Source organism: Grammomys surdaster, unplaced genomic scaffold, assembly GCF_004785775.1.
Source record: "Grammomys surdaster isolate TR1022 unplaced genomic scaffold, NIH_TR_1.0 137, whole genome shotgun sequence".
Lineage (NCBI taxonomy): Eukaryota > Metazoa > Chordata > Mammalia > Rodentia > Muridae > Grammomys > Grammomys surdaster.
Genome location: NW_021604595.1, coordinates 11,519,854 through 11,530,221, shown reverse-complemented (window position 1 = coordinate 11,530,221; position 10,368 = coordinate 11,519,854). Strand labels below are relative to the sequence as shown.

At 45.7% G+C, this 10,368-nt stretch overlaps 1 protein-coding gene and 1 pseudogene across 1 annotated transcript in view; one reads left to right on the top strand and one right to left on the bottom strand.

The window, feature by feature from the left end:
• The window catches only part of Bmp6 (bone morphogenetic protein 6), a 153,945-nt gene extending 144,482 nt beyond the window's left edge, over positions 1-9,463 (top strand). Inside the window, exons 5-7 of the mRNA XM_028763209.1 lie at positions 4,972-5,048; positions 6,381-6,491; positions 6,580-9,463. Of these exons, the coding sequence (XP_028619042.1) occupies positions 4,972-5,048; positions 6,381-6,491; positions 6,580-6,729 (338 nt within the window). The 3' untranslated portion in view covers positions 6,730-9,463. The remainder of the gene's footprint in view (positions 1-4,971; positions 5,049-6,380; positions 6,492-6,579) is intronic.
• LOC114617539 lies at positions 7,420-10,310 on the bottom strand (annotated as a pseudogene).
• Positions 10,311-10,368: the final 58 nt, after the last annotated feature.

Below are 10,368 nucleotides of genomic sequence, written 5' to 3'. Positions count from 1 at the left end.
TTTATTTTATTTTATTTTATTTTATTTTATTTTATTTTATTTTATTTTATTTTATTTTTTTCAAGGAAGAGGGTTTTCTTTTGGTGTTGCTGGGCTTTGAAACCAGGACTTTGTGCAAGTTAGGCAACTTCTCTACTCCTGAGCTATATCCCTCTCTTCACTATTGCTTTTATCAGGTGTTGTGTAATTGTAGTTGTCTGTTGTTCCTTGTGCCTATGAAATAGCCCAATGCCCTCAGAACTCTGAGCATCCTTGGGCATGAGTCTGTAATTGTTCTATTGCTACCTGGGAATAAATTCTTCTTCCATCTCTTTTCTACCTACACACCCTTAAGACCTCTCGGGAAAGTGTGAGTTTCCAATAGTTGCATGTGCTATGAATTGTTCTTATCTCTAGCCCCTTACGTTTCCCACTGGGGTCCATTTGTATGCTTCGAGCACAAGAGAAGTAACCAGAACACGTGTCTTAAAAAACATGTCTCCAGTTTATTATACATTCGATCTCATGCTGTAGAGTTCAGGGACCTTCCAGTCACAGATTGAGGGTCGCATCTCACAGTGTGGCTGGTACTTCATCTCTGGTTTACGTGGACTGGGGTTACTGAAGTGGGGGGGAGGGGAAGGTCAACCTGCTGTAAGCATCATGGCTTACTTATTAGATGTTTCAGAAGAAGCCATAGCCTGGGTCTAAAAATGCCATTTTTTTTTTTTAATTTTTTAAAGGAGATAGGAATTTTGCTTTGTCATTTTGAGCTTAAGTCAAAGTTCTAGAGCCTGAACTTGGCTTCTGGATGCCTCAGATTAGAAAGAGCCTTGTTCGATGTGTGTTAACTGAAACCAGTTCTTAACCTTTCATAGATACGCAGGACTAGGTGTAGGCTAGTGACTCAAAAGCAGGAATCGTTTCAAAACCTACCTTCATCATGCTTGGCTTTTACTACTAGATTGTTTTTGAATAATAGTGACCCAGGGATGTAATAGACTGGCAAGTTCCCTTCTGCCTCCTCTCCAGGTCTTCCCTTGTGGGTTGGTCCAGACCAAGCATCCCCAATCCAAAAATCCCCAAACTGAAATACTTCATCTGAAACCATCTGAGTATCCTATCAGCACTAAAAACAAAAGACAAAAAACTTACACATTTTGGGTTTTTTTGTATCAAAGAAGTTCAACTTAGGAAAGTAGATGCAAGTATTCCAAAATCTGAAACACTTTCAGTCTGGCTCCGAACATTTTGATTCTCAGCCTTAATAAAGCAGAATAAGCAGGTATAAGATGCCGAGTAAGTCAGCAGTTACCAACCATGGATAGGGTCTGAGAGTCAGGGAATCCCTCACTCTCGGAGGTGACAGAGAGAAAGGAAGTTGTGTGAAGCTCATGGAGTCTCGGTGTTTATGGGAAACCTTGTCTGTTTTTAAGTCATGTAGCTTAAAGGAGATGAAAGTCACATATTGATTAAGTAGTGCGTATGTAACCTCAAAATCCTAGAACGGCACTGGCCTAGTACTGATGGTACCAGTATAAACAAGATGTGCACAGAAAGTCAAGCCCTTCTGAGGCCTGGTAACAGGTTCCTGAAACTAGAACTCTCAACCCCAGAGGGTCGACTGAACTTGACCTAATGTGACAATAGAAAGAGCTGGCACCTCCTGCATCCACCTCATGTTGTTCTACAGTGGGGGAGAATAGGAACAAGAGACTTTTTTTTTCTCTTTTGATAAGATAAGGCTTAGAAGCCCAGAGACAAGGCAAGGACAGCCAGGCCGCTAAAAACAGAGGCATCATTTAAACAGCTACTGCTTTGGTTTTGCCCCTGACATTTGAAGAGAAGGAGGAATAAGAGTAGGTTTGCCTTCTGCAAAAGAAGAGGAAGAAGAGGACATGAATGAGAGAGAGAGAAAAAGAGACAGAAAGACAGAGAGAGAGAGAGAGAGAGAGAGAGAGAGAGAGAGAGAGAGAGAGAATGAGAGAATGAATTACAGGCAGGTTTGGCAGCAAGTGCCTTTATCTGCTGAGCCTTCTCAGTGCCCCCACCCTCCTGTCTTGAAGCAGAGAACCATGTTGAGGTGGCTGAGATGCAGGTTTTGCTTGCTGTATTAAGCTTATAGCAGCCAGATATTCTTAAAGATGTGTTTTGACACCAGAACTAGGTGTTCATGGCAGCATGTCTCAAAACTGCCTAAGCATCCTGGGGCCAAAGGCAGACTTTGGCTGTACTTAGAACAATGGTGTCCCTGCCTCTGATCCTCTAAGGCAACACCCATGGCTCTCCTATGCTCAGACCCACCTGGACAGCATGGCATCTCTTCCTCCTCATGGTTCTGAGCTGGGGTCTGGAAGGAGCTGTAGCACCCCCAGGTTTGTGCACAGGATACCCATGCATCTGACACTGTGTCCATGGGCCCCAGTGCTGGCCTTGGGGTTATATTGGCTCTGTGTTTTCATAGTTTTTCTTTTGCCTCTATACTTTTTCCTCACTCTACCCCACTTGAACAAAGCTTTTCTTTTCTCCCATTTAAGTGGATATGTGCTTATTAAATTTTAGCTGCATACTTAGAAAGAAAGGAAGAAAGAAAGAAAGAAAGAAAGAAAGAAAGAAAGAAAGAAAGAAAGAAAGAAAGAAATGAAGGAAGGAAGGAAGGAAGGAAGGAAGAAAGGAAGGAAGGAAGAAAGAAGGAAAGAAACCTGGCCTTTCTCAGACTCCTTTTGTAAACAGATATCAAGGGTAGTTGGGGTAAAGGAGAGAGGTTTTCTTTTTACAGCCATCTGTCAATCTGTAAAAACAAAACACACAAAAAATTGGGTCAGCATCATCCCACGTGGAACCCAGGCACCCACCCCTGAGCTACAGAAACAAGTATTGCAAAGGTCATTGACCTCCACAAATATTTATATGCTCTTTGCCAACCCTCACCATGGGACTATAAGGAAACACAGACTTGGCCAGCGAATATCTGTAGGAAAGGAAACAGAAGGACTGGATTCCTGCTTTTCCTCTCTCTGGCCCCAGTCCTTAATAACAAAAACGCCAATGTCTGGCCGTAAACGAAATAGCTTCTTTTTCCAGAAAGTTCTCTGTGCTAAGCACTGAGGGAGTCGGAACCAGGGCATGTTCACAGACAGCTGGGGTGGTTGGGAAGTTTGAGATGAAGTCCCAGGACAGCATCCGTGGTGTGTCTCAGAGAGAAAAATTGAAATCTGGGGTGAGGAAGTTGTCCCTGTCTATGTTCTGCTTTCAAATACTGACCAAGTGACCTTTAGTTCAGTTCTTACATAGGCCAACTCATTAGAGCAAGGTCCTCAGCAGGATTGCCCTGCCCTATTTCAGAGACGACCCCCAAGGTGAGGTCTCCAGGCCACCCATACTTGGGTCTGGCTTTCCTACAAGTTGAGATTCTGTGCCCACTCTTTCATGTTTAGTAATTTTCTGCTTTTCCTCTGTATTTATGATTGGCATTTTGATATAAACTCAAGAATAGTAAAATCAGTGATCTAGGAGAAGGTGGAACAGGGGCTCGGGTCTCAGAGTTTCTGTGCCCTCTCTAGGTGCACTGTTCTCTCAACATCAGAACATACACATATCTGGAAATGTCACTGAGCCTGCGTGGTCCTGGGGTTTTATTTGGTAGCTCACTCCATTTGGTGTTGCTACAACAAAATATCTGTGGCTGAGTACTTATAAGGAAAAGCTTATTTTAGCTTATGGTTTGAAAGCTGAAAAGTTTGGCCAGCAACATGCAATAAAGACCTCAGGAAGTGTCACTAGAGTAGAAGACCGCTTCACAGTGGATCCAAGGACAGAAAATAATACATATAAAAGACAGCAGACGTGTTCTGTAGTAGCCTTGCTCTATGGGAGTCTGTCATGGTAACTGCTCTAGTCACTAGAAAGGCATATTCCACCTCGTGAGGTGGTTCCCCATGACATCATTACCTCCTACAAGGCCCACTCCAGTTCCACTCACCTAACTTAACTGAGGACCAAGTTGCCAGCGTGCCTACTTTTGAGCAACATACCCTATATGAGCCATAGAATAAAGGATTCTGATGTTATGCAAAATGGAATCACTGGTCACATGATTACACTAAATCTCCTGAGGTGAGGCAGGCCCAGAGCTGTTCTGATGAGCTGGAATGAATCAAAGTGCTCCCGTGCCTCCTGCGGAGGTTGTTAAGCCTGAATTAAGCCTGTGCAATTCAGTGGCTCCTGAATCGCACAGGCAGGTTCAGTAGCTTGTTTTGGGGGAACTGCTGACTTTGGGATGATTGTTTTGGGGCACGTGTAGAGGGCTCAACCCCAGCAGTGAAGCATGGCCCCACAGTGTCCCCTTTCCTCCATTTCTGGGCTTCCAGGTTGGGCCCCTGATCATAACACTTTCTTCAGGACATTCTTTTTTGGGACCAGAAGCTATCTCTAAAGTCCTATGCCATGTCTGGATAGTTCACATCTGAGACAGAGTGGATCCTGTCCAGCACAGCCACCTGTCAATGACTGTGTCATCTTTCAAGTCCAGTGGAAATCTCCACACATCCCTCTGTAAACCCTACACAAAGCAGGTTACGCAACACACATTTGTTGTTGAAAGGTGTCTGTTAAATCAACAGGGTGTCCAAAGCAGATAGACAGGAGAGGGGAGAGTGTCTTAAAGCTCCACGACCCCTCTAACTCAACGCCAACGTTCTCTCTTATCTCATTCTCTCAAAGCCTAAGGGGATTTGAACACTTCAACAGCTTTTTGTTTGAAACACGATTAGGAAAAGAAATTAATGATCAATTTCTTCAGTGGCTCTAAATTTACGCAAACAACTGAGAACTCAACTGAGCTGTTGGGGGACCGAGTGTGTCAACAGTGGCCTGATTCACAGGTGTCCTGAGCCACCTCCATTGCCTGGCATGTATGTAAACTCTCATGTTAAGTTTTTAAGTGAAGGAGCAAATGAGTGAATAAGTGTATCTTTTTGTGTCCTCCAACAGACTACAACAGCAGTGAGTTAAAAACAGCTTGCAAGAAGCATGAGCTGTACGTGAGCTTCCAGGACCTGGGATGGCAGGTGAGTCTCAGGGTAAGGAGGAGGCACTAGGTATCTTGATCTTATCTCACCAATGGCTGCCGTCATCAGCTTCCTAGAGCTGTCTGTCATAGCAATCCAAGGAGCCCTCCAATGTTCAAGCTGCTGGAGTTAAGACAGGAAAACCCGGCCTGCTAATATACCCAGTGCACCCTGGCTTTTTGTGGGCTTCTAAGGCTTTGTAACCCCTTAAACCCAAGGCCTACTTCTGTCTTACTTTGCTCTTGCAAAGTCCAAGGTGGGGGGCATATTTATTTGTACATTTGAGTAACTTTTATTTTGAAACAGGATAACAAATTTAAAAAATGTGATGAATTTCTCCAGTAGCTCTAAATTGGCTCTGCCCCTGCATGGAAGAACATGTTTGGCTCATAGACCAAGTCTAGCCGCATGTGACAAGAAACGGGAGATAATAGTTTCTCTGTGTGTAGGTGGCATGACTTTGACAGGAACATAAGGGGATCCGGCAGAGGATACTTTGGGTTCAAGTCCACACATCAGATCTTGACTTCTAAGGTTTTAACAGACCGTGTTTCAGCTGTATGTGTTCGATAGATCTAGTGCTCTGAGTTTTGAAGTTGAGACTTTTCTCAGAGCTACAGTCTCTCCTCTCCTCATTGGTGTCAGCTCCCACAGTGCACTGTGCTAAGCTAGGATGCTTGGTATGTTAGGTGTACTATGGGTACTTTCAACTGACATTTTAGTGGAGTGTAACCAAGGAGCATTTGTTCTTCAAGACATTCACCCACTCTCTTAGTTAGGATTTGACTGCTGTGAATAGACACCATGACCAAGGCAAGTCATGTAAAGGACAACATCTAATTGGGGCTGGCTTACAAGTTCAGAGGTTCAGTCCATTATCATCAAGGCAGGAGTATGGCAGCATCCAGGCAGGCATGGTAAAGCAGGAGCTGAGAGTTCTACATCTTCATCTTAAGGCTGCTAGCAGAATACTGACTTCCAGGAAGCTAGGATGAGGTTCTTAAAGCCCATACCCACAGCAAACATACCTTCAAGGCCATATCTTCTAATAGTGCCACTCCCCAGTCCAAGCATATACAAACCATCACACCCGCTCAATTCCCGACCTAACAGGTTCATAGTAGCCAAGAGCCCATGGAAAGACTGGAAGCTCTAAGGTCTGACCAACAGGCTCAAGGTTCACTTGAATGTGAACTTGGGCAATTCCCAAAACTCCCTGTATGTCCCCATATTGTGCACCATGAGCAATGCCTTCTCTTGGGGCCACTGAGAGTGCAGATGGTACAGGGTTGCCTGGTGATCCTTCACTGCTTCCTTTTGCTTTATCTCAAGGACTGGATCATTGCACCCAAAGGCTATGCTGCCAACTACTGTGATGGAGAGTGTTCCTTCCCACTCAACGCACACATGAATGCCACCAACCACGCCATTGTACAGACCTTGGTGAGTGCTCTGACTCGGCTGTAAGCGGGATTAGGCCTTGATCTGGTGTCATTTCTAACTGTCCTCCCACACGTCTATTCTGGAACAGGTTCACCTTATGAATCCCGAGTACGTCCCCAAACCATGCTGCGCACCAACCAAACTGAATGCCATCTCCGTTCTTTACTTCGATGATAACTCCAATGTCATCTTGAAAAAATACAGGAATATGGTTGTCAGAGCTTGTGGATGCCATTAAGTTGAAGCCAGTGGCGGGGGCGATTCTGCCTTGGATTCCTAGTCTGCCTTAAAACACGAGAAGCAGCACAGTGGAGCGGGATGATGATGTCACGAGCATCTCCTGCTGGTGCCTTAGCCTGAGGAGGATTTTGAGGACCTTGTTGACTTTCCCAGTTCCTAACTGAGCAGGTTGCTGGTCTGTAGGAAGCTGTAATGCTTACAGTACAGGCCTAGAAACTGCAGAAACGTAACGTTCACCTCCCCCAATCCCACCCAGACTAGTTTTAGCTTTTAGATCTAGCTGTTTGTGGTGTAAGTAGAGAGTAAACTTGAAGGAACATTAAATATCCCCGGTTGAAAGATCAAGTGGTTCTACAGCACCCATCCCAGGGAGATTTTGCAGATAGCTGGATGGAGGGGAGGAGAGCACTCTATCAGATTTCATTCCCAGCAAAGGCAGCTCCCACGGGACCTGCAGCCTGGCCATCAAGGGCTTTGTGGAGATGCCTTCTGTCTACTGTTGTAGTTACATGTTTTGTGTTGATGCTTGGTGGTGTGAAAATGTACAATGTACTCATTTCAGTCAAACTGTAGCATTTCCACACCACCCTCCTCCCTTCCTCACAGAATTCTTCCCCCCCACACACTTAAATCAGAAACACCTTTATTGACAAAGAGACCACAGGAGTGTAAAATTGTAGCACACGAGTTAATATTCTTCACCTTCATCATCCCCTTCAGCACTATCTACCCCAACTTCCTCATAATCCTTCTCTAGGGCAGCCATGTCCTCACTGGCCTCAGAGAACTCCCCCTCCTCCAAGCCCTCACCCACATACCAGTGCACAAAGGCTCGCTTGGCATACATCAGATCAAACTTGTGATCTAGGCAGGCCCAGGCCTCAGCAATGGCTGTGGTGTTGCTCAGTATGCACACAGCTCTCTGGACCTTGGCCAGGTCACCACCAGGTACCACAGTGGGAGGCTGGTAATTAATGCCAACCTTGAAGCCAGTGGGACACCAGTCCACAAACTGGATGGTATGCTTGGTCTTGATGGTGGCAGTGGCAGCATTGACATCTTTGGGGACCACATCACCAAGCAGGCAGCAAGCCATGTATTTACCATGGTGAGGGTCACATTTCACCATCTGGTTGGCTGGCTCAAAGCAGGCATTGGTGATCTCTGCTACAGAGAGCTGCTCATGGTAGGCTTTCTCAGAAAAGTTGACAGGGGCATAGGTGGTCAGAGGGAAGTGGATACGAGGGTAGGGCACCAAGTTTGTCTGGAATTCTGTGAGATCAACATTCAGGGCCCCATCAAAGCTGAGAGGAGCAGTGATGGAAGATACAATCTGGCTAATAAGGCGGTTAAGGTTAGTGTAGGTTGGGTGCTCAATGTTGAGGTTTCTACGACAGATGTCATAGATGGCCTCATTGTCTACCATGAAGGCACAATCAGAATGCTCCAGGGTGCTCTGAGTGGTGAGGTAGGGTTCAACCACAGCAGTAGAAACCTAGGGAGCTGGGTAAATGGAGAACTCCAGCTAGGACTTCTTTCCGTAATCAACAGAGAGCCTCTCCATCAGCAGGGAGGTGAACCCAGAACCAGTTTCCCTGCCAAAGCTGTGGAAAACCAAGAAGCCCTGGAGACCCATGTACTGGTCAGCCAGCTTTCAAATCCTGCCCAAGACAAGATCAAGGATCTCCTTGCCAATGGTGTAGCGGCCGCGGGCATAGTCATTGGCAGCATCCTCCTTGCCTGTGATGAGCTGCTCAGGGTGGAAGAGCTGCAGTAGGTGCCAGTGTGAACTTCATCAATAACTGTGGGTTCCAGGTCTACGAACACTGCCCAGGGCACATGCTTGCCAGCTCCTGTCTCACTGAAGGTGTTGAAAGAGTCCTCTTTTCCCCCAATGGTCTTGTTACTTTGCAACTGGCCATCAGGCTGGATGCCATGTTCCAGAGAGTAGAGCTCCCAGCAAGCATTGTCGATCTGGACACTAGCCTAGCCAACGTGGATGGAGATGCTCTCACTAATACTTAGTCCTTGTAGTAGTCCGTGAAAACTGAGGGAGTGAAGAGAGGGTGACAAAGATCTCCCACTTGTAGACTACCAAGGAGTCCAGGGAGGAGAGGCTGTGTCACAGAATTCTTTACTAGAACCCAAAGTAGACAGATCGTATTTTGTGGCAGAGCCTGGAAGCATCTGCAGTAGCTTTCATTTAAACTATGGAACAGCAGAATACGATTCTGCATCACTTGGGCAGAGTGGCTGACAAGCACGGTAACACCAGGACCACTGGCTCAATCATCAGTTCTCTCTCTCTAACTCTGCTCTTTGCCTTTTCCCTACATTAGCATTCCATGGCTCAGGGCTAGAGTCTAAAGCAGAAACCCAGAGGGAAGGGACCTGCATCTAAGAATGGGTTTGTCGAGGTGAGCATGCTGTTTGTAAACCAAAACCACCATTTCCTCTTGTAGAAAGTAAGACTCAGACTGAATCTTAGAATATTTTTTAAATGCCTTTTTCACAACCATGTACTGGGAAGCCAATTTCATACTAAACTGATTAAATAATACATTTACAATCTGTAACTGTTTGTACTTACAGCCTTCTTTGTAAATAGAAACTATAATTTATTGTCTATTTTATATCCATTTTGCTGTAACATTTAAGGAAAGACCAGACTTTTTTTCTTTTAAAAAAAAAAAAAGTTTATTTAGAAAGTATAAACCAATTGTACCACTTGAGTTTTCTTTTAATACAAGACTCATGATGCAAAGCTGAAGCCACCGTGAGCTGGGCCAATAGAGCTGGTTTCCAAGGACCAGCTGTGACCCACACTTGATTACGTTCATAACGGGCTGGTGGGGTGCCTCTGCTCCTGATGCTTAGGAAGCAGACGTGGTCTTGTTTCGAGTCGCCTTGCCACACATTTTGTGCCAGGTGTTGACTTCACCCTGCCTATGGGAGGTGGTGAAGGGTCTGGGCACAAACATAGTGGTTCTGAGAATAAGCCAGGCAGAGGCATGGATGGCACAGGCTGCATCTTTGCAGGGTTAAGAGCAGCAGTGTCTAATAACCAGGATGGCGGGAACTGGAAGGATCTGTGTGGAATCCAACCCTGGGCTTCCTAGGCGAGGGCAGCCCTGCCGACTGCAGTCTTTGGTCTTGAGGTCAAATAAATCCCACTGCTCATACATTAGAAAGTCCTCCTTGAAGGTGGAGATTATAGAGCAAGCCTCTAAAAGGACTTCTTAGGAAGAGAACCAGAAACTGTTTCTAGGAAGGCCTGAGTGGAGCTGCAGAGTCTCCCTGGTCCTTGGACCTGGGAAAGCCTATCAGGTGAGGACCCACCTTGTGGGGCGTCCCACACCCTCCCTTTCTGCAGAAGATGTCTCCACACTCCACCCTATGCAAAGCAGGTGAGAGGATCCTTTAAACAGCATGAGTATTTGGGGCACACATCAGAAGTACCACTTGTTATGGCTTACCTCTCTCAACTAGAGAAGTAATAATACCCAGGAACCCAACAGTGGCTGTGAAGGGGTCTTCAGGACTATGGACTTTTGAAATCTGCACACCATGGACAGACATGTCACTAAGTCAACAGTGCCACAGGCCTACTTTCCAGAACTCAATTTGAAAACAAAAA